Source organism: Lissotriton helveticus, chromosome 11, assembly GCF_964261635.1.
Source record: "Lissotriton helveticus chromosome 11, aLisHel1.1, whole genome shotgun sequence".
In the NCBI taxonomy this organism is placed as follows: Eukaryota; Metazoa; Chordata; class Amphibia; order Caudata; family Salamandridae; genus Lissotriton; species Lissotriton helveticus.
The window spans coordinates 105,392,962-105,419,495 of NC_136072.1; the positions used below are offsets into that span (position 1 = coordinate 105,392,962).

Sequence of the window (26,534 nt, forward strand, 5' to 3'; positions counted from 1 at the left end):
GCATCGATGCAATGCTCAGATTGGTCCTCTGAGGCGTGATATTGATCAGAGAGGCTCTTTGGCGTTGACGGATCCGACGGTTTTGGCACCGACGTGGTTGCAAAGGCCTTTGGGGCCACCTTCGGTGGGAGAGTGTAAAGAAGCTTGCTTGAGGTCTTCGGAGATATGTCCACTGATTTCGAAGCCGATGGCGTGGAAGCCGTGGACGACAAAGTCTTTTCCCGAATACGTTGAAGTGAGTCGGTAACCTGCTTTGTGAAGGAGGTAGAGGGTTTTGTAACCGACGGCCGATGTTCGGTGGCGTCGGAGCCGCTTGGTGTCGACGGTATTTGCGTCGACGAATCTTCGGCTGCAATGTGTCGCGGCTCCGTTGAAGGCTTTTGCGCCGACGCCGTTGCAGCAGATCCGGCATCCTTGTGCCGATGCGTTGAGCCAGCGGCCTTTGGGTCGTGGCTTTTAGTCGACTTTGGGTCGGCCGTGCGTTTACTTGACGGCGCCGTAGCAGCGTCCGAAGGCGTGTCAAGAGGTTTAGGTGTCCGCGCCGGAGCAACCGTGGTCGACGCCTGATGGACGGCCTTCTTGGAGGAGGGTTCCTTGTGCACCTTCTACGGCGCTGTCGACTCAACAGCCTTCTTCGACTTTTGTGGGCCGGAGGGCGACGGAGTCGATGAAGGAGCAGGCTTCGATATTTTTTGTAGGACATCGGCCATTTTAGGTTTTGTCGATTCCGTAAGTTTCGGTTTCGATTTCGACTGGACGTCGGCCATCTTGTGTGCCGTAGAATCCGAAGGTTTCGGTTTCGATACGGGCAATGGCGGCTCCGCTTGAGTGTCCGTGGCCGGGCCAGAAGGCGGGGCCGGGGATAGCGGGGCAGGGTCGTGGGTAAGGCCGAGTGGCGATCCCGTGACCTGAGCCTGAATAATGTAGACATCGGGGCATAGCTCCTCCTCTGAGCTATCTTCCACGGCCCCATAAACTTCTTCGTCGTCCCCTACCTCCTCGACGTATTCAAGGTCTGGGGCCTGTCCTTCGATGTATTCCTCTGGATCGGCCTGGACCTCAGTCGACGGTGGCGAAATCTGGAGATGATGGCTATCGCCTTCCTCCTCGGGGTCGTCGAATATGTTGTCGGGTGCCGGTGTCGCTCGCTGGGCCTCAAGGCGCACCGCGCGCCGAAGCTTGAGCGTCTTCTTGGACCTGAACTTAGAGCAGGCCATGCAGTTTTCTTCGTTGTGGTCCGGCGACAGGCATTTATTACAGACCGGATGCACATCGATGTGTGGATATTTGGATCCACAGACGGGGCAGAACTTGAACGGGCTCCGCTCCATGTTAAGTTCGCCGGGTCTTGCTGCGACGAGAGGGCCTCGATGTCCGAGGAGTTACTTGACTCCGTAGATTTCCGGCTCAGAGAGTCGGACGACGCTCGAGACCGTACGCAAACAATACCGACGCAAGTCACGAAGGCCTTTTGGCCTTAAGATGAAAGTTTATCGGTTCCGACACGGAGACGTCGAAACCACATCCCAACCCAATGGCGGAAAAAAACAATCTGGGGATGGAGTCGATGCCCATGCGCACTGTAGTCCAGGGGAGGAGCCACCTATCTCGTGATACTTCGAAGACTCTTCCAGGACAACAATGTGCAATCATCCGGACCCAACACTAGGCGGCGATCTATGCATAAGATGTGAATTTAGCAGCCCACATGCCTCGAACGCTAGATTGCATTTGTAAAGATGTAACAAATAGCAGATGATGTTAGGAATTGATGCATCTAACGGGTTAATGCGATGTTCTGTACAGTAAATGACAAAACGCTTCCATTTTGCAGCATAGCAAGCTCTGGTCGTGGGCTTCCTTGCTTCCCTGATAATGTCCATGCATTCAGGAGGCAGGTTGAGGTAGCCAAACTCTAAGACCTCAGGAGCCAGATCGCCAGATTGAGCTGTTGCGGATCTGGATGCTGAATGTCGCCATGGTTCTGCGTCAAGAGCCTGGGTGTGAGATGCAACCTTTGATGCAGTACTACGGAAAGTTCTAGAAACGTGGTGTACCATGGTTGGCGTGCCCACGTTGGAGCAACCAGGATGAGCGTCATCGAGTGTTGCTTTAGCTTTCTTGCCACCAGCGGAATGAGAGGCGCTGGGGGAAAAGCGTACGCAAATCTGCCTGACCAGTTCATCCATATCGCATTGCCTTGCGATTGTGGGTGAGGGAACCTGGCGGCAAAGCTTTGGCATTTTGCGTTTTCCCTTGTGGCAAACAGGTCTATCTCTGGATGACCCCACTGCTGGAAGTACGGGCGGAGAACTGATGGATGTATCTCCCACTCGTGCATTTGATGGCTGTACCTGCTGAGTAGATCCGCCATCTGGTTGTCCTTGCCCGGGAGGTGTTCCGCCATGAGGAAGATGTTCCTCTGAATGGCCCACTTCCACATGCTCTGAGCCAGATGAGACAGCTGTGGAGAGTGCGTACCCCCCTGCTTCTGGATGTAGTACATGGCTGTCATGTTGTCCGTCCGGATCAACACGACCTTGTTGCACAGATGTACTTTGAAGGATTTGAGCGCCATGAAGATTGCCATCAGTTCCAGGTAGTTGATGTGCATCTTCTGTTGCTGCGTCGACCACAGTCCCTGCACCGTGTAGTGGAGCACATGAGCTCCCCATCCCTGGAGAGAGGCGTCCGTCGTCATGATGACTTGCGGCACAGGCTCGTGGAACGGTCGGCCCTTGCAAAGGTTGTGTGGAGTCCACCAATGCAGAGAGTTGTATGCCCGACCGGTCACCAACACTAGGTCTGTTAGCCGTCCTTGAGCCTGTGGCCACTGATTCGCCAAGCATTCTTGGAGCGGACGCATATGCAACCTTGCGTGCGGGACTATGAAGATGCAGGAGGCCATCATGCCTATCAACTGCATGAACACTCTCGCAGGTAGTGAGTGTTGCGGTCTGAACCTCTGGATGAGCGACTGAATATTGTCGATCCTCACCGGGTTTGGCTGAGCCATAGCAGTCAGGGTATTTATTGTCGCGCCCAGATACTGCCGCACATGGGCTGGCTGAAGGTACGACTTTGGGTAGTTCAGTGAGAACCCCAGACTGTGAAGGAGGTGAATGGTGTGGGACATGTCTGCAGCGCACTGCTGTTCCGACTTTGCTTGAACGAGCCAGTCGTCTAGGTAAGGGTAGACATGTATGTTCTGTCTCCTGAGGTGCGCCGCAACTGTCGCCAGACACTTTGTGAACACTCTGGGGGCAGTGGTCACTCCGAAGGGTAGAACCTTTAACTGGTAATGCCTGTTTTGTATGGTGAACCTGAGGTACTTTCTGTGGGATGGGTGGAGTGGTATGTGAAAATAAGCATCCTTGAGGTCCAAGGTTGCTAGAAAGTCCCCTTGGTTCAAAACAATGGAAGAATCTGCTGCAGGGTCAGCATATGAAAATGTTCCGAGAGGATGTACAGGTTGAGGGGGCGTAGATCCAGAATGGGTCTGAGTGAACCGTCCTTTTTTGGGATGAGGAAGTAGAGGGAATAAACCCCTGTCCCCTCCTCTCCACTGGTACGAGCTCTATTGCGCCTTTTTGCAGCATCACAAGAACCTCTTGCTGCAATAAGTGCAAGTGCTCTGCTGACATAGGACGTTGTCTTGGGGGTATATTGGGTGGAGTGGACGTTAACTCTAGACAATAACCAAACTGGATAAGTTTCCTTACCCACCTGTCTGTGGTGATGGACGTCCAGACTGGCAGGAACTGCTGGAGTCTCCCCCCGACAGGTGTTGGATGGTCGGGGGGCAGTGACAGAGAGTCACTGTTTGTTGGCAGCAGAGGAACGGGAACTGTTGTTGCCCCTGCCTCTGCCCTTGGCATTGTTTCCTCTGTAACCCCCTCTACCCTGTTTGGGGTACGAGGATTGTGCGCCACCTCTAGTGAATTGCGTCTGCTGTGCCAAGTGTCCTCTGTTAACACCACGTGTACTGGAGCGACGAAAAGTGCTCCCTCTGAATTGCTGAGACTGAAGTGCCCCCATGGATTTAGCTGTCTCATTGTCTTTCTTGATCTTCTCGAGGGTGGTGTCAACGTCTGGGCCAAACAGTCTGTCTGGATTAACGGGCTGGTTGAGGATAGTTGTCTGTATGTCAGGCTTGAACCCTGAGATGCGGAGCCATGCTTGGCGTCTCAACATCACACTGGTGTTGACCGCTCTAGCCGCCGTATCTGCCACATCAAGCGCACATTTGATTGCAGCGTTGGAAATAAGCTTGCCCTCCTGTATCAACATCTCAGCTGCCTCCTTAAACTCGTCTGGAAGGTGTTGTAGGAGTTGCTCTAGGGTGTCGTAATGCGCCCTATCATATCGTGCTAACAGGGCCTGTGTGTTAGATCTGCGCCAGATATTGGCTGCCTGTGCAGCCACCCTTTTCCCCGATGCCTCCAGCACTTTTGACTCTTTGTCTGGGGGAGGAGCTTCACCCGTCGTCTGCGAGTTCGCCCTCTTGCGGGCATTGGAGACCACCAAAGAGTCCAGAGGCAGCTGGCCCCGTATATATGCCGGGTCCCCAGGTGCCGGTCTGTATTTTTTTTCTATTCTCGGGTTCACCACCCGTGCTCTTGCGGGTTCCTTGAAGATGTCCGTGGCATGCTTTAGAACCCCTTTAAGCATTGGGAGCGTTTTCACAGTCTTCTCTGCTGCCGAGAAAGTGTCAAACAAAAAGTCCTCTTCCACAGGGTCCACCTTATGGTTTGCAGCCACCCTTTCAATCAAGGCATTAAATGCCGCCGAGTCTTCAGTTGGAGATGTTCTTACACCATAAACCTGTGGGTCATGTACCACCTGTTGGTCCCCCTGGTCACCAGCGTCCACCCATGAGTCCTGTTGCTCATCAGGGTCATTGTTATCAGGGAAGTTGTACTCCTCATCCTGTACACCTTCATCTCCCTCTGAGGCATTGGGTGAAGGTGACGGACTCCTCCTAGGTTGTGGATGAATAGGTTCCACAAGGTCAGGAATGTCTTGTGCTGGCCTTTTCTTCTTTAGAGGTATCACAAACGATTCCAATGGCTGGGAAGTAATTTTTCGCTTGTAGAGCGTCAATTTTCCCGTGTCGGCGTCGATATACTGCGCAGACTGCTCTTCTGATGCATGTTGTCGACCAGAACGTCCACTTAGCAGTGAATGCTCCGAACCTCTCGAGTCTTTTGGCACCGACCGAGGTGCAAAGGCCTTCGGCGCCACCTTCGGCGGCAGAGTGTAGAGGAGTGACATTGAAGTCTTCTTCGGTGCCTCCATCGATTGTGGACCCGACGGCTTTGGAGTCGTCGACGTCAAACTCTTCTCCCGTATTCATTTGAGGGAGTCCGAGACTTGTTTAGTGAAAGAAGCGGAGGGCTTAGTCGGCCCGACCGATGACCTTGGTCCGCCACCATGAGAAGACCCCTGCGTCGACCATGTTTCTTTGGTCGCCGGAGATGCAGACGAATCCTCGACCGCTGTGGTCCGGGCTTCCGCGACGGCCTTAGGCGTCGACGCCGATGGCTTCGGATCGGCAGGTGTCTTTTTCTGCGTCGGGGCTCCGGACTTCGGCTCGGGGCCCTTCGCCGACTGCGCTTCGACCTGGCGTTTGCCTGTTGGCGCGGTAGTCTTGCCTGAAGGCGGTGCGACAGTCTTCTTCGACTTCGATTCAGCCACCGTGCTCGACACGTGCTCGACAACCTTCTTCGAGCTTGGCTCCTTGACCACCTTCGGTAGTTTAGTCGGCTCGAAAGCCTTCTTCGGCTTCGGAGCCACTGAAGTTGACGGTGTCGATGGCGTAGCAGACGTCTTCAGTTTCGATGGCGCGTCGGCCATCTTTGTTGTTTTCGAATCCGAAGGTTTCAGTTTCGATTTGCTCAATGGAGGCTCCGCTGGTGTGTCCGTAGCTGGGCCAGAAGGCGGGGCCGAGGATCGCGGTGTAGGGTCGTGGGCAAGGCCGTGTGGCGATCCCGTGACCCGAGCCAGAGTTAGTGTACGTTCGGGGCATAGCTCTTCCTCCGAGCTATCTTCCGCGGCCCCATAAACTTCCTCGACGTCCCCTACCTCCTCGACGGTTTCCTCTAGGTTTCCTCTAGGTCCTGGGCCTCTACGGGATCTTCAGAATCGGCCTCGACCTCCGTCGATGGTGGTGAAATCCGCAGAGGATGGCTTCGGCCTTCCGCTTCGGGGTCGAAGATGTCGACAGGTGCCGGAGCCGCTCGCCGGGCCTCAAGGCGCGCCGAAGCTTGAGCGTCTTCTTCGACCTGAACTTAGAACAGGCCATACAGTTGTCCTCGTTGTGGTCCGGCGAGAGGCACTTGTTGCATACAGGATGCACGTCGATGTGTGGGTACTTCGAACCGCACAGGGCAGAATTTGAACGGAATCCGTTCCATCGTAGTATCGTCGGGGTCTTGCTGCGACGACAGGGCCTCGATGGTCGCAGAGTTCCTTGACTCGCCCGAAATCCGACTCGAAGAGTTGGAAGAAACACGAGACCGGACGCGAACAATACCGACAAGGTAACGAAGGCCTTTTGGCCTTAAAGAAGTTGTTTTATCGATTCCGAACAGGAGACGTCGAAATCACATCCGAACCCAATGGCGGAAAAAAACAATCTGGGGATGGAGTCGATGCCCATGCGCACTGTAGTCCAGGGGAGGAGCCACCTATCTCGTGATACTTCGAAGACTCTTCCAGGACAACAATGTGCAATCATCCGGACCCAACACTAGGCGGCGATCTATGCAATAGATATGAATTTAGCAGCCCACATGCCTCGAACCTAGCATTACTTGTTGGCAATCAGATAGGGTCAATAAAAATGGGTCTTCCAGTATGTTTATCACAGTCAAAAATAAAAGGAAGTGATGAAGTGTAACACAACCCTTGCATGTACATTTTCATTAATGTTTAAAGCAATAGCACAAATGAAAGACCGGCTCACCAGAATGGAAAGGAAACTGCTGTTTGGCTTCTCCAGTGTGTGCGTCCCAAATGATTGTGGTCTTTAAAAAAAAAAAAGAAAAGATTAACATGTATTTAGTACAATAGCATTTTTGTGAAATACATTCTAAAATTAGTAATGGGATACTGTAGTACAACTGCACTAAAGACCTGCAGACTGCTTTTCAGCCATGGTTAAGTCAGTGTCCAACAAATTTTGCTTTTGTAAAGTGCAAGAAAATAATTTAACAGTAAGCAGTGTAAAAACAAACCATAGTATTAATCTGCATATTAACTGCTCACTGCCTCGGCAGCCCAATAACAACAAACACCGACTTGCTTTAGGCTCTTTTGCTAAATGGTAGCTTTACTTTAATACAATTTAATAATTAGGATTTTGACTAGTTACACAACAGAAACGGCTAGATACAAGACCCCTCCTAGGTCTCCTTAAAGAGCCATGACCTTCAATTTTCCCACAACCCATTGGAGAGAAACAAGACCCTTGACCCAAGGAGAATTATGCCCCCTTTTGGACCCGCTGAAGGTATGAAGGAAAAATGCCCTGGCAAGATTACGGACTGATAGTCCTTCATTGTGGTAGACTTACCTGGGCTCTCAAGCACCAGTACCAAAATCATAGAAGGCATGTTTGCTTTGTCAATGTGCCAGTGTTTCCAGTTTTTGAAGGCGGAATTGAGAATTATAATCCTGTTAACTGACAAAGCCCTGGACCTTAGATTATCCATACACCACTCACCCTCTCCTTCCCTTCTAACCCCACCACAACCAGTCTGGACCACATGCCTGTACAACTACTGTGGTCCAGACTGCATCTGTGCCATTGACACATAAGGGAGTCTTCAGCAAGAGGTTCAGGAGCAGTCTCAGAAAAGTCCTATGCGTGACTGTAGCTACAATGGGCACATGGGTAAAAAACGGTTCCTGTGGGGTTTTTTTGGGGGGGGGGTAGTATAGTTTGTTACTGCTGCACCTCACTCCCCCTGTTCACACAAATTACAAAAGTGCAACCCGAGTTTATCCAGAGGTGCACTTCCTACCGGGATTTTATTCACTTGCACACCTGTATAGCTTACAAGCCCCCGCCCCCCAAAACACTGAAGTGCTTTGCATCAGGGAGCAAGCTGCTGCGTGAAGCCCAGAATAACTTTTTAGTGTTTATTGTATTAGTCACAGGTTATGCAACATTAACAGTTATACAGATTAATTGCATGCAATTTCTAAACTGGAGGAGTTATTCACAGATGCTTTAGTTATGTATCAATATACATTTATAATTGTGTCTGTGATAAAAGGGATTGAGTTAATGTGTATTATATTGCATAGCTGTCCTAGTGCACTAATAGAGGATGGCAGTAGTAGTGTTAGAGAATACAATTTTGGGTCATGCTTATACATCCGGTAAGAAGAGCTTTGTAAAAGTACATTTAGAAGGTCAAGCAGTAGAGGGCAGAAGGAGACATGGATGGGTTTTGATTCCGTTAACAGCGATATGAAATAGACTTTTTACCCAACTCATACAACATTTGGTAACAGATCACAGGTTGTGTCACCGAAAGCAGTGCAAGACGACCATTTAATTCAAGGCTTATTTTTAATTAGAGGTGTAGCATGCAGGTTATGTAACATCTGAAAGTTGTCCAATATTTCATTGATGTTGTTTAGGTCTCGGTAGATGTGCGTGATAGAACCAAGTCTCGAACCTCTTTTGCCAAATGTAACCTGGTATTCCACCTTTGTCCATATTTTTCTGGGACATCACAATTTTTGGGTCATAGTAAGAATTATGGGATCGTGCAGGTTTCTGAGTGTTTCACCAAGTCCACATTTCCTGTTTAGGATCAAATCCTTACTTTGTTTTATACCCCATATCAACTGGGGAATAGCCAAGATTTTAACAACATTTTAAATTGCTGGTGATTTACAGTAGCCTCTATTTCAAGAGAATGAATTTCAAAGTTTGGTAGGGAAAGGTGGCACCAGCAAACTAAGGCAGACCAGTTACTTCTGGGGCCAATATGGCAAGAAGTGTCCTTTTATGGTCTCAACTGTAAATATATTGGCATTTTCCAGTTTATTGCCTTTTGCATTATTCACAGTTGTTTGAATACAGATTTTATGGCAAAAGGCAGCTGGTGCATGTAAGGAAGTGGGTTTCTGTTGCAGTAACTCCCCCACGTTTTGCCTGATACCTGATGCACTTTTCCTTGGTGTGTCCTGGATCCCTGCCAAACAGGTACCCAGGGCCTGTGTTCCTTCCCTAAAAACTGTAGTAAAGCCTAAACCCAATTGGCATCTCTGGCCATATGTCAGCCCCTGGTAAATGGTTCCCTAGGTACCCAGGGCATTGTGACCAGAGAAGACCCCTAAGCGCTGCAGCACTTATTGTGCCACCCTTAGGGGCCCTGTACCCTGACACTCACACACTGCCTTTGCAGGCTGAGTGTCCTGGTGCAGAACTAAACTAAGAGTCGACATGGCACACATCCCTGTGTGCCATGCCCACAACCCCACTGCCCTGGCATACATCAGCCACCCTTCTAGCTGGGTGCCCTATGCCAGAGGTGGCACAAGTGCATGAGCCCTGTGCCCCTACAGTACCCAGGGCCATTCCTGGGCACTGTAAGTGCAGTGATGCCATTAAGAGTATATGGTGCTGGGAGGTACGAACTCCACAGCACCATAATTGCTACACTGAAGACTGACAAGTTTGATATCAAACTTCTCAGCACATTAAACCCACACTGATGCCAGTGTGGAATTTAATGTGAAATGCACTACAGAGGGCATCTTAGAGATGCCCCCTGAAACCTAACCTACAATCCACGTCTTGTCTGAGAGGCTGCCTAGGCTGCCACACAGCGGACATGCTGCTGGACCCCTGGGTGGAGAGTCCCCGCTCTCCTGGGCCTGCAACAATGCACATCCTGGAACGAGGTGCCAAGCCTCCTCCCTCAGGATGGGCAGGGGAAGCTTCAAAGGCATCGCCTTTGTGAGCTTCTCCAGACCACTGCTGTACTCAGCAACTGGAACACACCAGTTCTGACCCAGACTATGGTGGGAAAACCTACGTCAGGAAAAGGGGTGTGCCAGCCTGTGCCAACTCCACCACTCGGTGGGAGAGGCGAGGTGAAGCACGACTTCGGGCTACCGCCATCTTGAGGATGGGGAGTCCTACCGACTCACAGCTAGGCTCCAGCCCCCCTCCCCACAGGAGAGGAGCAGGTTAGGAGGTGTACCCACCCCAGGACAGGGAACTATTGGTCTCTGCCCTCACCCTACCTGTAACGCCCCTAAATTTAGTATTTAGGGGTACCCTGAACCTTCCTTCCTCAGATCCAGATTCCGAAACAAGAAAGAAGAACAAGTTACAAGAAGACCTGTCCTGCAGCTGCTAAAAAGAGGAAGACACCTACTGATTTGGCCCCAGCCCTACCGGCTTGTCAACCCTCGAACCTGCTCCAGCTAAACCCGGGCGACTCCAGTGGTCAGCAACCTCAAAACCCCGGAGGACCGGAGTGCCTTGTGACTCGGACTACCTGGGTCTCCCACGAGCAGTGGTACTGCTCGCAGCAAATAACAAGCCCTGGCATCAGCCTGGAACCGCGAACCCTGCACACTCTGCACCCGCCAAGCTTGGCCTGTGCCGGAGTGAATCAAGACCCCGAGGACATCCCCCCCGGCGACTGGGATCCGAAGTCCAGTGCCCAAATACCCCCCTCGACGAACCAGACTACGCCTGCAGCCTTAGAACCAGAGACCCCCCCTCCCGCGACCAGCTGAGGGTAAGATTTCCCGATGCCAAAAGACACCCCTGCACCCGGCGCCCCACGGCCTCCTGTGCCCAACTCCTAGGTGTCCACCCCTCCTCCAGCTTCCCAACTTACCTCTCGAAGTGGTGGTCGCACATGAAGAATCTCCATCCCCGAGCCTGCAGCCTTTGTTCACTTCCCAAGATCACTATTGAATAACATTGAGCGCCCGACGGCTCAAAAGCACTCTGCACCCAGCCGCCCGAGTGCCCCTGGGATGTGCAACCTCTATCCTATCTCACTTCCCCACTTGCCCTGAGTAAGTGACCAGGAGCCCAGCTCCAACAGCCGCGTGGCCTGCTAGCCAACAGTCACCAACCAAGGGCCCCCTGCCTTCCATAGGATAACATGGGGCCTAACTATCTCTGCACCCGGCTGCCCCTGTACTGCTGAGGGTGTAACAACTGTACTTACCAGACCCTGGGAGACCCCTGAGTCTATGCCCAGAACCTTAACTCTGCCAGTCGAGTACTTACCCAAATGTCGATAACTCACTTTTCTTCCATAGGGTAACATGGACTGGTTTCACTTGAAAATTCTTTTAAGTGTGGAGTTTTGAAACTTTAAAATATTTGTCTGAAATCAGCCGAACAACGAATTCCGACTTACTCACCTGCTATTGGGAGAGACCCCAGTGCTGGATCTTGGTGCCCAGCACTGACCCTGAAAAGTAATTACAACTGTACTTACCGCTAACTCAATATTCTTCCATAGGAAACCATTGACTGTTTTTCTGTGAAATTTCTTCAAAGTGTCGATTTTTGCAAAGTACAAATATTCCTTAAAAATCATCCAAACTACAAAAACGTAATTATTTACCTGTTTAAGATAGATGTCCTAGTGCTGGACTTAGGGGCCAGCACAGGATTACAAAAGTAACGCAAACATACTTTACCTGCAATCTGAATTTCCTCCCATAGGATAAAATTGCCTGGTTTTTGTTGAAAAAGTTTCTAAGTGTCGATTTTGCAAACTTACAAATATTCGTAAAAAATCGCCTGTATAACAAAAACACAATCCTTCAACTGTTTACAGGTGGTGTACCAGTGCTGGATCTAGGATCCATCCCCGAGTTAGAAAGAGTAACCATAACCCCACTTACCTGCTAAGTATACTTCTTCCATAGGAAATCATTGACTGTTTTTCTGTGAAATTTCTTCAAAGTGTCGATTTTTGCAAAGTACAAATATTCCTTAAAAATCGTCCAAACTACAAAAACGTAATTACTTACCTGTTTAAGATAGATGTCCTAGTGCTGGACCTAGGGGCCAGCACAGGATTACAAAAGTAACGCAAACATACTTTACCTGCAATCTGAATTTCCTCCCATAGGATAACATTGCCTGGTTTTTGTTGAAAAAGTTTTTAAGTGTCGATTTTGCAAACTTACAAATATTCGTAAAAAATCGCCTGTATAACAAAAACACAATCCTTCAACTGTATACAGGTGGTGTACCAGTGCTGGATCTAGGATCCATCCCAGAGTTAGAAAGAGTAACCATAACCCCACTTACCTGCTAAGTGAACATCTTCCATAGGAAACCATTGACTGTTTTTCTGTGAAATTTCTTCAAAGTGTCGATTTTTGCAAAGTACAAATATTCCTTAAAAATCGTCCAAACTACAAAAACATAATTACTTACCTGTTTAAGATAGATGTCCTAGTGCTGGACCTAGGGGCCAGCACAGGATTACAAAAGTAACGCAAACATACTTTACCTGCAATCTGAATTTCCTCCCATAGGATAACATTGCCTGGTTTTTGTTGAAAAAGTTTCTAAGTGTCGATTTTGCAAACTTACAAATATTCGTAAAAAATCGCCTGTATAACAAAAACACAATCCTTCAACTGTATACAGGTGGTGTACCAGTGCTGGATCTAGGATCCATCCCAGAGTTAGAAAGAGTAACCATAACCCCACTTACCTGCTAAGTGAACATCTTCCATAGGAAACCATTGACTGTTTTTCTGTGAAATTTCTTCAAAGTGTCGATTTTTGCAAAGTACAAATATTCCTTAAAAATCGTCCAAACTACAAAAACGTAATTACTTACCTGTTTAAGATAGATGTCCTAGTGCTGGACCTAGGGGCCAGCACAGGATTACAAAAGTAACGCAAACATACTTTACCTGCAATCTGAATTTCCTCCCATAGGATAACATTGCCTGGTTTTTGTTGAAAAAGTTTTTAAGTGTCGATTTTGCAAACTTACAAATATTCGTAAAAAATCGCCTGTATAACAAAAACACAATCCTTCAACTGTATACAGGTGGTGTACCAGTGCTGGATCTAGGATCCATCCCAGAGTTAGAAAGAGTAACCATAACCCCACTTACCTGCTAAGTGAACATCTTCCATAGGAAACCATTGACTGTTTTTCTGTGAAATTTCTTCAAAGTGTCGATTTTTGCAAAGTACAAATATTCCTTAAAAATCGTCCAAACTACAAAAACATAATTACTTACCTGTTTAAGATAGATGTCCTAGTGCTGGACCTAGGGGCCAGCACAGGATTACAAAAGTAACGCAAACATACTTTACCTGCAATCTGAATTTCCTCCCATAGGATAACATTGCCTGGTTTTTGTTGAAAAAGTTTCTAAGTGTCGATTTTGCAAACTTACAAATATTCGTAAAAAATCGCCTGTATAACAAAAACACAATCCTTCAACTGTTTACAGGTGGTGTACCAGTGCTGGATCTAGGATCCATCCCCGAGTTAGAAAGAGTAACCATAACCCCACTTACCTGCTAAGTGAACTTCTTCCATAGGAAATCATTGACTGTTTTTCTGTGAAATTTCTTCTGTTAACTTTTAAAATACCTAAATATTATTTAAAAATCACTACTGTGACTTAACCGATTCTGTTCAACTGTTTACAGTACCTGTCTCAGGACTGAATCTAGGATCCAGTCCTGCAGTTAGAAAAGTAATCATGGAAGTAATCTATTGCCTCCTTTTAGACATTCCAATTGAGCTCAATCTGTTATTGGGTTTGAAATTGTGTTGCCTATTGCAACAAACTAACTATTGCATTCCAAAAGTCTATTGCTTTTTTTGCAAAGCATTTAACTAAAGTAACTAATTCTGAGAAAGTATATTTTGATACCTTGTTGGTTCTAAAATAAAACTATATCTTTTGATATAAAAAAATTGGCCTAGAGTTCAGTTCTTGAGTGTGTGAGACCATTTGCTGACTGAGGGTGTACGAAAAATGCTTTACACTGTCCTCTGATACTGCCTTACTGCTCGACCAAGCTACCACTTTAGAGAGTAAGGTTATATCTAACTTTAGCCTCTGCCAAACCTCTGGGGTCTGTGGACTCTGTGCACACTGTACCTATTTGGGAACAGTATATACAAAGGCACTTTCTCACAGTGCAGAGTCTATGAGATGTGGTACTGATCTTAAGGTGCAGAGGTTGCCTCGTGGCTGGGTTCTAAATACTTTGAAGTCGTGTGGTAGAAATTAATACACAAATGTAATAAGGAAAATGCAGTATGCATCTGTTCTTGGCATGTTGGGCTGCAGAACGACACACTATTGCATAGATCACTAACTGGTGGTGGGCCCGGATGATTACACTTTGTTTTTGTCTTGGAAGAGTCTTTGTCTGTTGGATGACGACTCCTGTAGATCGTAGTGCGCATGGGCATCGACTCCATCTTCAGATTGTTTTCGCTATTGGGCAAATGATGGAGTTGTACGAGTATATATAAGGATGTCCATGTATTGTGTATCTAATTAAGATATTACCCGAACAGATATAGGTACCTGGGGAGGCAGTGGGCGTGTGTGGTTCGGAAGCCCTACATGCCAAGAACAGATGCATTCTGGTAAGTAGCATTTTTCGTTCGATGCATATGGGATGCAGGCCACACACTATTGCATAGATTGCACAGCAGTTTTCTCTCTTAGCGCCGACCACCCGTATCTGTTGCAGTAGTTTGAAATAATGTTTTGAGTACAGCCTGGCCAGCAGTAGCTTGTTTTGCCTGCACATCTACACAATAGAGTTTTGTAAATGTGTGCGGTGTAGACCATGTAGCTGCTTTACATACATCATCTAATGGTATATTTCCTAGGAATGCCATAGATGCCTCTAATTTACGGGTAGAATGAGCCCTAGGGGGAATGGATAGAGTGCGCTTTGCCATCTGGTAACAGATTTGAATACACTTAATCCACCTTGCAATGCCAGATTTTGAGATAGGATTGCCTTTGTGTGGAGGAGAAAAGGACACAGTGGTTTTGCTTTACGAAACGGTTTTGTCCTATCAATGTAGTATAGGAGTGCTCCTTTTACATCTAATGTGTGTAGAGCTCTTTCTGCAACTGTTGTTGGGAAGAGAATACTGGCAACTCAATAGGTTGGTTGAGGTGAAATGACTTTTGGCAGAAATTTAGGGGCCTTAAGAACCACTTTGTTGTGATGTAGTTGTATAAATGGTTCTTGAATTGTTAATGCCTGAATCTCCCTTACTCTTCTGAGTGAGGTAATAGCAACTAGAAATGCAACTTTCCATGTAAGGAACTGTAACTCACACTTATGTAATGGTTCAAATGGAGGTCCAATAAGTCTAGTGAGAACAATATTTAAATTCCATACCTGAGAGGGTGGTATTCTGTGAGGAAATATTCTTTTTAATCCTTCCATAAACGCTTTGATGGCAGGTACTCTAAACAATGGCAAATGTTGTCTGTTTTGAAGAGAAGCTGCTATAGCAGCAAGATGTAATCTGATTGAGGAGTACTCTAAATTACATATTTGTAGATGGAGTAGGTAGCATATGATGTTTTGTATAGAAACATCTAATGGGTTAATGTTATTTGTGCAATACACAACAAACCTTTTCCACTTGGCTGCGTAGCATGCTCTAGTGGTGGGGCGCCTTGCTTCTTTTATGACATTCATACAATCAGGCAGAAGATTGAGGTATCCGAATTCTAAGACCTCAGGAGCAGAATCGCTAGATTGAGCTGCATTGGTTCTGGATGCATGATCTCTCCATGGTTCTGTGTTAGATGTGGAGAGAGTTTCAATTTTTGATGTGGTACTACTGATAGCTCTAGTAGTGTGGTGTACCACGGTTGTCTTGCCCACATTGGTGCTATGAGAATCAATGTGAGGGAATGTTGCTGTAGCTTGCGTACCACTAATGGAATTAGCGGGAGAGGTGGAAAAGTGTACGCAAATTTGTTTGACCAGCTCATCCGTACTGCATTGCCTTTGGACAATGGGTGTGGGTATCTGGCGGCGAAGGGTGGGCGTTTGGAGTTGCGGTGTGCGGCAAACAGATCTATCTCTGGCTATCCCCACTTGTGAAACAATGGTTGAAGAACTTGCGGATGAAGTTCCCACTCGTGTATCTGTTGTCTTTGACGACTTAACAGATCTGCAACTTGATTGTGAACTCCTTGTAGATGTTCTGCTAACAGAAATATATTTTGAGGAATGGCCCACCTCCATATGCTCTGCGCCAGCCTGGAGAGCTGTACGGAGTGTGTTCCTCCTTGTTTTTGGATGTAACACATGGCCGTCATATTGTCTGTACGGACTAGTACAGCCTTTGTTGATAGGTAATGTTGAAAAGATTTTAGAGCTAGGAAAATCGCCAACATCTCCAGATGATTTATGTGGCGTAGCTTTTGCTACGGTGTCCATGTACCTTGTACTGTGTGTTTCTCAAAATGCGCTCCCCATCCTGTGAGATGCGTCTGTGGTTAGCACCACCTGCGGAACAGGCTCTATGAACGGCCGGCCCTTGGAAAGGTTTTTGGTGTTCCACCATTGCAGAAAGAGATGTCTGGTCGTCTACCACCACCAGATCTGTTATTTGTTGTTGAGCCTGATTCCACTGACTTGCCAAACACTCTTGTATGGGGCGCATTTGTAGTCTTGCGTATGGTACTATGAAAATACAAGATGCCATCATTCCTATTAATTGCATGAACACTCTAGCTGGTAGTGAGTGTTGTGGCTGGAATTTTTGTATATGTGCTTGTATACTTTGTATCCTTGTGAAACTGGGGTATGCAATTGCTTTGGAGGTATCTAGACACTGTTGAGCTAGGGATGGTTGGAGGTGTGACTTCTTCTGATTTACAGTGAACCCCAGCTTGTGCAACAGGCATATAGTCTGATGCGTGTGCTGTACACATTGGTGGTATGACTTGGATTTTATAAACCAATCGTCTAGGTAGGGGAAGACATGAATCTTGTACCTTCTCAAGTGTGCTGCTACTACTGCTAGACACTTTGTATACACTCGAGGTGCTGTAGTTACTCCGAAAGGGAGTACTTTGAAGTGGTAGTGTTGACCTCCTAATAAAAATCAAAGGTACTTTCTGTGAGACTGATGGAGAGGAATGTGAAAGTAAGCGTCCTTGAGATCTAATGTGGCAAGGAAGTCGCCTTGTTTCAACAATGGTAGAACTTGTTGTAATGTGACCATATGTAAATGGTCGGATTGTATGTACAGCTTCAGGGGTCTTAGATCTGGTATAGGTCTGAGGGACCCGTCCTTTTTGGGTATGAGAAAATATAGGGAGTAAACCCCTGTGTTTTGATAGTGTTTTGGGACAGGTTCTATTGCATTCTTTTGTAATAGAGATGCCACCTCTTGTCTTAGAAGTATGAGATGTTCCTGTGACATGGGACGTTCTCTGGGTGGTATTGTTGGAGGAGTGGAAGTGAGCTCCAGGCAATAACCTGGCTGAATTATTTGTCTTAACCACCTGTCTGTGGTGATGGGAGTTCCAGACAGGTAGGAACTGTTGTAATCTCCCCCCGACAGGAGTGGAATGGTCTGGGGGTTGGAAAGGAAGTCACTGTTTGGGAGCAGAGGAATTGCGGTTGTTGTTGCCTCTGCCCTTATTGTTGTTACCTCTATATCCTCTGCTGTAATACCCTCTGCTGGGTGAGGTTTGGGTGGGCGCTTTATAAGAAGAGGAGGTGTCAGTTTGAAAACCCCTGAAGGCGCCTCTATATGAGGAGCAACGAAAGGATGCTCTATGGGTCTGCATTTGTAAAGCTCCCATGGATTTTGCCGTATCTGTATCTATTTTCATCTTCTCTAGTGCGCTATCAACTGTTGGACCAAAGAGAAGTTGCTGGTCAAAGGGTTAATTTAAAATATCGGCCTGTACTTCTGGTTTAAACCCAGAGATGCGTAGCCATGCATGTCTACGCAACAGTACTCCCGTATTTATTGCTCTAGAGGCTGTGTCTGCAGTGTCTAATATACAGCGGACTAAGGTATTTGCAATAACCGTGCCTTCTTGTATTAGATCAGAAGCTCTGGTTTTATATTGCTCTGGTAAATGTTGACAAGTGATTCTAACTCATCATAATGAGCTCAATCATATCTCGCTAACAAGGCTTGAGTGTTAGCAATCCTCCAGACATTGGCTGCTTGTCAGATAGTGCGTTTCCCTGAAGCATCTAAAAGCTTAGACTCTTTATCAGGGGGTGGAGCATCCCCTGTTGTCTGCGAGTTAGCTCTCTTTCTCGCATTTGATACTACCAATGAGTCTAATAACAGCTGACCTTTAATGTATGCTGGGTCAGTTGGAGCTGCTTTATATTTCTTTTCCAGTCTGGGGTTAATTACCCTGGCTCTGACGGGGTCTTTGAATACCTCTGGTGCATGTCTCACCACTCCACTAAGTATTGGTAACGTGGTCGTAGTTTTATGTGACTATAGTAGTGTATCCATGAGGAAATCCTCTTCCACTGGATCTGTGTGTAAGTCTACCCCATGAAATGTGGCTGCTCTATGAATGAGCTGTGTAAACCCAATAGTATCATCTGGGGGAGATGGTCTAGAAGGGTATACGTCATCTTGTGGCAGATCTGGTGCATCTGGCGCATTATAATCTCCCCATGGATCATCTGATGGCTCAGGAATATTGTCTGGGTCATTTGTGTCGTTTACATGATGCTCACTTTCTACCTCCTGTGAATAATTGGCATCATCATCATCCTGTGGTATGATGCTATGTGTGCTGTATGGTGAGTGTACTGGAGAAATATCTGCTGGTATTTCTATTAATGGTGAAGGAATTCTTATGGGGGAAGTTTGAGCATGTCTTTTGAGAGGAACTGGAGGTGGTTTAGGATAGTCCATTTTCCTCTTTTCAGGCCCTGTAATAACATGTCCAGTCTTTGGGTTAATACGAAGAGCCTTTTTCTTTGGGTCTGGTTGGAAAAGCTCTTCTGGTGAAAAAGTCTTTTTTGGTGCCGATTTATCTTGTTTGGGACCGAAATTCTTAGGCTTTACAATGTCTATTGTCTTTGGAGCGGATTTTTGTTTCGGTTCCGAAGACTTGGTATTTGTCGGATCTGCGCTCTTTGGATCCGAAATCTTTGCACCGGAAGTACGTTTAGAATGATCGATCTTCGGAGCCGAAGTATGTTTCGATGTCGAAGATGGCTTCAGGTCAATTTTTTTCAGAACCAGAGTGGTCTTCGGTTCGGCAGACTTGGGAACATCTTTCTATGCCAAGTTTGTTTTCGGCTCGACTGTCATCGGTGCCGGGGTTAATTTTGGTTTGAGGACCTTTTGCTTGTCGGGGCCGACAGACTGACTCGATCCAGAGTCGCCTGGAGGCTTTTTTGGATTCTTCAATGCCGAGCCAGAAGGAGTCTGAAGGTTTTGTTCGGTGTGCACCTGGACCCAGAGGTGGAGGTGGAACCGAAGCCTGTCCAGGTATGGGGAGGTGAACAGGGTCGACGCTCTTACTCACAACCTTTTGACCAGCTGGAAGAAGATAGTCATCTTCCGATCGGTCCTCGGCTCTGGAAGCTGAATCTTCTGCTTCGGAAACGATGTCGTCCTGGTGCTGTTCTTCGGACTCTACTTCGATCGGAGCCTCGTCTATGATGAGGTCTGGTGTCGATGAAGATGACACTGCCATGACTATTCGAGCTCGACGGTCTCTGATGGTCTTCTTGGACCGGAACGAAGCGCAGGCCTCACAGTGTCGACATCCGAGCCCGATGGAGGAAAAAAACAATCTGAAGATGGAGTCGATGCCCATGCGCACTACGATCTACAGGAGGAGTCATCCAACAGACAAAGACTCTTTCAAGACAAAAACAAAGTGTAATCATCCGGGCCCACCACCAGATGGTGATCTATGCAATAGTGTGTGGTCTGCAGCCCATATGCCTCGAACATTGGCTTATTGGTTGAAGGGGTGCAAGCCCCACTGGGTAACAATCACACCCCTTGTTAGGATGAACCACAAAAGTCACCAAATGTAACTGAGTTAACCCTCTGGTACCTTGCCACAAAGCAGGCAGGCTTAACTTAGAGGCAATGTGTAAAGTATTTATGTAGCACACAAACAGCAATAAAGTGAAAACACAACACAAGAAAAATCGCAAACCAATTTAAAAAGATAAAGTCCATTTTCATAAATAAAACAGTACCAGAATGACAAAAATCCAATTAATAGAACAAGAGACATTCAGTTTCAAACTTTTAGGTAACTATAGCATCTAAAGGCATAAAGTGTCACTCATGGTCATCTGGTCATGCGAGACTGGGGAAACATCTCAAGCTTAGGCTGACTGCGATGGATCCCGGGCGGAATACAGGGACTAGGTTAGTCTTTTTGAAAAGGTTACCTTCTCAAAGTGCGGTGGAAGAGGCCGCAAGGAGTAGGGAGTGTCACTTATTGTCACTGTGGCATGTAGAGCAGACCGAATAGTTTCTTACCTGTCGGTGTAGTTTTGCAGCTTGAAGATCTTTCTGGATTCACTATGCTGTGCATATTCCGCAATCTGGTGGTTGGGTCCGGAATCGTAGTCTTTTTTTCTCTCTTTTTTTTTTTTGTCGTAGCCCAGGTGGGCGTCGACGTCCCACCATTTGGTGTACCTTCGGTGACGTCGGCGTGCTTCCGGCGGAAGCTACCACCCTTGGGCGCCATCTTCGGATTCTTTTTCTGTCTCTTTTTTCTTTTTTGTCTTTGTAGTGAATCCATGGCTATGTTTGTTAATCGTTTTTCCAACGTAATTCTTTTCACGTATCTTGTAAGCTTCAACTTGCTTTCTTTTCTATGTGTTTCCACCTTCTTCTCCAGCCTCATCTTTCTGGCGGAGGCGGGTGAGTTCGCTAGTGAATCCAGAAAGATCTTCAAGCTGCATAACTACACCGACAGGTAAGAAACTATTCGTTTTGGAGCGTGAATCTTTCTGGATTCACTATGCTGTGCATAGATTTTGTAGCGGTTTTCGTTACTTTTGTGGCGGTTGGATGGAAGATGAGCGTTGGTTGTTGAATATATGTTGAAGCACCTTTTGTCCTACTTGTGCTTCTTTGTTCATTTGTACATCCACGCAATAGTGCTTAGTGAACGTGTGCACTGAAGCCCATGTTGCCGCCAGGCATATGTCCTGAATTGGTGTGTTGGCCAGAAAGGCGATTGTTGCTCCTTTCTTCCTGGTGGAGTGGGCCTGTGCCCCTCCTGTTAGCTCCTGGCCGGCTTGTTTGTGGCAGAATTGTATTGTCTGTGCGATCCATCGAGCTATGGTGTTTTTAGTCACTGGTTTGCCCATGTAACTGTTTGCGAAGGATACGAAGAACTGTTTTGTTTTCCTGTGTTCCTTCGTCCTTTCAATGTAGTGCATCACAGCCCTTCTTGCGTCTAGGGTGTGGAGCGACCTCTCAGCGCTTGTAGTGGGGTTTTGGAAGAAGCTAGGGATCTGAATACTCTGATTCATGTGGAACCTTGACACCACCTTTGGCATGAAGTGTGGGTCTGTTCTCATCATGACCCTGTCACTGTGTATCTGGATGTAGGGTTCCTGCAGTGTGAGTGCCTGCAGTTCGCTCACCCTTCGTAGCGAGGTGATTGCTACCAGAAAGGCCGTCTTCATCGTTAGCATTTGCAGTGATGCTTTGTGGATGGGTTCGAAAGGTGCTTTCATGAGCTCCGTCAGTACCACATTTAGGTTCCAGGCCGGTGGCGGCATTCTCTTTGGTGGCGTTATTCTTTTAGCCCCCTCCAAGAATATTTTTATGACTTTGGATGTAAAGAAGCTTCTCCCTGTTTCTCCTCTTGAGTATGCCACAATCGCTGCCAGGTGCACCCTCAGCGAGGATGAGCTTAGCTTAGCATTAATTAGGTGCGTGAGGTACCTTAGCACAGTGGATTCCCTGGTCAGTTTTCTATGGAGTTTTTTCTTGCAACACCATTGAGTGAATCTTTTCCATTTCTCCTCATAGCACTTGCATGTGCTGGGCCTTCTTGCCTCTCGCAGCACCCGCAGGGTGCTCTCTGGTAGTTTTAGGTGTGCGAACTCCAAGTCCTCAGGAGCCAGGCTGAGAGGTTAAGCTCTCCGGCTCTGGGTGTAGAACTTCTCCGTTTTCCATGGAGAGTAGGTCTCTTCTTTTTGAGAACTTGTGGGGGGGGGGGGCCTGCGCCATCTCCATTATCTGAGAGTACCAGGTCTGTCTGGCCCATTGTGGTACCACCAGGATGAGCGTCATGTTGCTCGTCAAGCATTTGTTGAGAACCCTGGGGTTCAGTGGTATCGGGGGAAAAGCGTAGGCAAATGTTTTTGACCAGCTTATCCATAGGGCATTCCCCTGTGATAGTGCCTCTGGTTGCCTGGATACAAAGTATTGGCGTGTTGCAAACAGGTCTATTGTTGGTGTGCCCCATCTCCTGAATAGTCTCTGTGTTTCCTGAATATTGAGTTCCCACTCGTGGGACGCTGAAGTCTGCCTGCTGAGCCAATCCGCTTCTACATTATCCTTCCCTGGCAGGTGTATGGCTAGCAGGTCTATTTTTAGTGGTATAGCCCATTTCCAGATTTCCTGTGCCAAGCTTGACAGAGGGAATGATTGAGTTCCCCCTGTTTGTTTATGTAAAACATCGTTGTGGTGTTTGTATTAGCACCTTCTGGTTGAACAGGTGTTTCTGAAAAGCCTTGAGGGCTAGCAACACTATTTTCAATTCCAGGTAATTGATGTGTCTGACTGCATCTGTAGGGCTCCACAGACCCCTCACTTTGAGCCTGTTCATGTGTGCGCCCCATCCCTTCTGGGATGCGTCTGTGGTGATGGTCACTGTTGGGTCCGGTGGTGTTAGAGGTTTCCCTACTGTTATTCTTTCCTTGGTCCACCAACTTATTTCTTCCTGCACCCTGTGCGTTACACCCACTAGATCCTCCCAACTTCCTGTAGCTTGTGACCATTGCTGTTGCAGCCACTCTTGGAGTGGTCTCATTTGTAGGCGTACATTGGGGACCAGGTGTATGCATGACGCCATCATCCCCAAGATCTTGCTCACAGTCCTCACTGTCAGAGCTCGCCCCTTCTGGTAGTGACGTTTCTCCCTCAGTAAGCTGAGTGTTCTCTTTTCGCTGGGTAACACCTGCATTGGACGGTGTCGATCTGAGCTCCCAGGAAGATTTTCACTTGCTCTGGTTCCATCGAGCATTTTCCCCAGTGTATGGAGAATCCCAGGCTTGCTAGCGTTCTTGTCACCTGTTCTGCATGATCTTTGCATGTCCTGTAAGAGCCTGCCTTTATGAGCCAGTCGTCGAGGTAGGGGTACACGTGTATCCCCTTTCTTCTTAGATGTGCGGCCACTGCCGCGAGGCATTTGGTGAACACCCTTGGTGCGGACTTTAGGCCGAATGCCAGGGTCGTGAATTGGTAGTGATCCTTGTTCACTGTGAATCTTAGCATGTGCTTGTGCTGCCTGTTCATGGGGATGTGCAGGTACGCATCTTTGAGGTCTATGGTGGACAAGAAGTCCCCGGCCTTTATCTGTGGGATGACCTCTTGTAGGGACGTCATTTTGAATTTTTACGTATTTGTTTAGGAATCGTAGGTCCAGGATGGGTCTTAGACTTTCGTCCACTTTTGGCACCAGGAAGTAGTTTGAGTACACTCCCTTGTTCCGTTCTTTGAATGGAACCCGTTCGATGGCCGCTTTGAGGAGGAGTTCTTGAGCTTCCTCTTGCAGTAATCGCAGCTCTCTTCCAGAGTGCTCTCTTTTCTTTGGTTTTCTGTTTGGTGGTCTCTTTTCCAACTCTATGCAGTATCCGAACTGCATAATGTTGAGTATCCATTTGTCTGTTATTTTTCTCCACTCCTGGAGAAAAAATCTCAATCTTCCTCCTACTGGCGTGACATGTTCCTTTGTGTCTTGTCCGTGTAGCCCTCTCCTCATTGTTTTCCCGTGCTCCTTCCCCGGAGGGTTCGAGTGGGAGAGCACCTTTTTCCGTGTGAAGTCACTTAGAGGGGGGTTGTTCACCGCCTCTCCTTCTCTGGCCCCGTCCATTTCCTCTTGATCGAAAGGACTGGCCCCTGCTCTGGTAGTTCCAGCTTTGCCTCTGCTGGCCCTGGTGACCTTGACTGTCACTCTGTTGCCCCTGGTGGAAATTCTGGTGTGAATCTCCTCGCTGACTTCCACCTCTGCCGTTCGGCCTCCGTGTAGGAGTGCCCCTCTTCATCCCCCTGAATTGCTGGGCCCCCATGGACCTTGCCGTCTCGTTGTCCTTCTTCAGGTGGGTGAGCTTCTCATCAACTGGGGCTCCAAACAGTGTTTCACCGTTGAAGGGTGTGTTCAGGATGTTGTTCTGAACCTCAGCCTTGAAGCCTGAGATCCTGAGCCAGGCTTGCCTTCTCTCTGTGATGCCTATAGCCATCAGTCTGCTGGATGTTTCTGCCCCATCCAAGGCTGTCTTCAGGCACGAGTTAGCGATGCTTTTCCCCTCTTCCACAAGGTGTGATGCCCTCTCATGGTATTGTTCCGGGAGGTGCTTGAGCAATTGGCCCATCTCATCCCAATGCTGGTATTGATGTCTATTCAGGAGGGCGTTGGAGTTCGCCATCCGCCAGTGCGTTGCGGCATTCCTCTCTATTTTCCTGCCAGTTAGATCCATCCTCCTGCTTTCCTTGTCAGGTGGAGGTCCAGATGTTGTTGGGACTTTTGCCCTTTTTCTGGCCGTTGCAGCGATTATTGAATCTGCTGTGACGGATCCCTTGATGTAAGCTGGGTCCTGGGAGGAGAATTTGTATTTCTTCTCCGTCCTCGGCGTTACTGATCTGCATGTAGCCGGGTCCTTGAAGGCTTCCTTCCCCTGGTCTGTGATACTCTTTAGCATGGGCAAGAACTGGCTTCTTGTCTGTATGGGGAGCAATGTCTCCAGCAGGAAATCTGCTTTTGGCTTCTCCTCTTCCAGCTTAACTCCATAAGCTGCTGCCGCCTTCCTGACCACCTCATTGTATGCCCCAATGCATCCGGTGGCGAAGGCCTCGAGGGGTATGTTTCCACAGCCTCCTCCGGATTTTCGGCCTCGATGTCCTGCCATTCCTGGTCTTGGGCCGTCGAGGAACCTGAGCCGTAGCTTGACTGCTGCTCCCCGTAATCCCCTTCTGTGTAGTAGAGGTCTTCTTCCTCTTCGTGCTCCGAGGGATCCGGAGTTTTCAGCGTCTCTTCGACGTCAAACTCCTCAAGCTCCTGTACCTCAGCGACGGCCGGTGCCGGCTTCGAGGGGATCCTGTAACTTCTCATCTTTTCATCAAAGTCCTTCTTTCTCTGAAGGATGTTCTCCATTTCGGCCTCGAGCCTTCTTTTCTTTATCTGCATCTCTGCGGCCTGCTCGTCGTCGAGCGTTTCGGCTGCTCTTTTCGGCGGCGTCGAAACTTTCTTCGGCTCCTTTCCTTCGAAGTCGAAGTCGAAGACCCTTTTTCGGGGGCTTGCTTCGATGACCTTTGCTTTTCGCTGGTCTTCGGCCTCCGGGAGTCCTTCTCGAAGGATCCGCTGGGCTCTTTTTCGGAGGATGCAGCTTCTGTCGTCGAAGTTTTCGGCGCCGGTGCTCCTTTCGAGGCTCGGGGCTCTGATTTTCGAGAGTCTGCCTCTGGCTTTCGAGACCCTGTGGGGGTTTTCGGGGTCGTAGACTCTCCTACCTTGTCAGGCGTTTTCTTATCGGTCTCTGCGACCGTGAAGTCATCTGGACCCTCGGCAATGTTGTCCTAGTCGTCGGTGGAGAGGCCCAGTTCATAAAGCGTCGGGGCCTGGCCCTTGCCCTGCATCGTGTGGTGAGCTGCCCTCTGTCTCTCTCGAACTCTGAGTGTCTTCGGCTTGAAGACGGAGCAGGCATTGCAGTCTCTGCTCTCGTGGTCGATTGGCAGGCAGAGGTTGCAGACCGGGTGCTGGTCCTTCTGCGCGAACTTGTGGTGGCAATTTTTGCAGAATTTAAAGGGTGTCTTGTACATCCCTGCGCTCAGTGGGCCCCCTGTGTGCGCATTCCTCCAAGGACGTCGAAGATCTCGAAGTTCTTTCCTTTCTTCGTCGTCTCTTCTCTGATGGTCCTCTTCTCTCGATCTTCTCAGGTCTTTACCGTTGAAGAGTTGCTGTATTTCCTCGTTTTCTCCTCCAAAACTTCTGGAGCTTCACGCGACGATCCAGACCCAACGGCGGAAAAAAGAATCTGAAGATGGCGCCCAAGGGTGGTAGCTTACGCCGGAAGCACGCCGACGTCACCGAAGGTACACCAAATGGTGGGACGTTGACGCCCACCTGGGCTACGACAAAAAAAAGAGAAAAAAGCCTACGATTCCGGACCCAACCACCAGATTGCAGAATATGCACAGCATAGTGAATCCAGAAAGATTCACTCTGCAAAACTGTTGTTGCGGATGGTCGTTGCGGGAGCTTCACACTAGCAGTCACCATTGGCTTTTTATTGCTGTAACGCAGATCTC

General features: G+C 48.1%; 1 protein-coding gene across 5 annotated transcripts in view; it reads right to left on the reverse strand.

The window, feature by feature from the left end:
- TBL1XR1 (TBL1X/Y related 1) overlaps positions 1-26,534 on the reverse strand; it is a 553,738-nt gene that overhangs the window by 104,225 nt on the left and 422,979 nt on the right. For all 5 annotated transcript variants that reach the window (XM_078666437.1, XM_078666439.1, XM_078666438.1 and 2 more), the window contains one exon: positions 6,968-7,028. In XM_078666437.1, the coding sequence (XP_078522563.1) occupies positions 6,968-7,028 (61 nt within the window). The remainder of the gene's footprint in view (positions 1-6,967; positions 7,029-26,534) is intronic.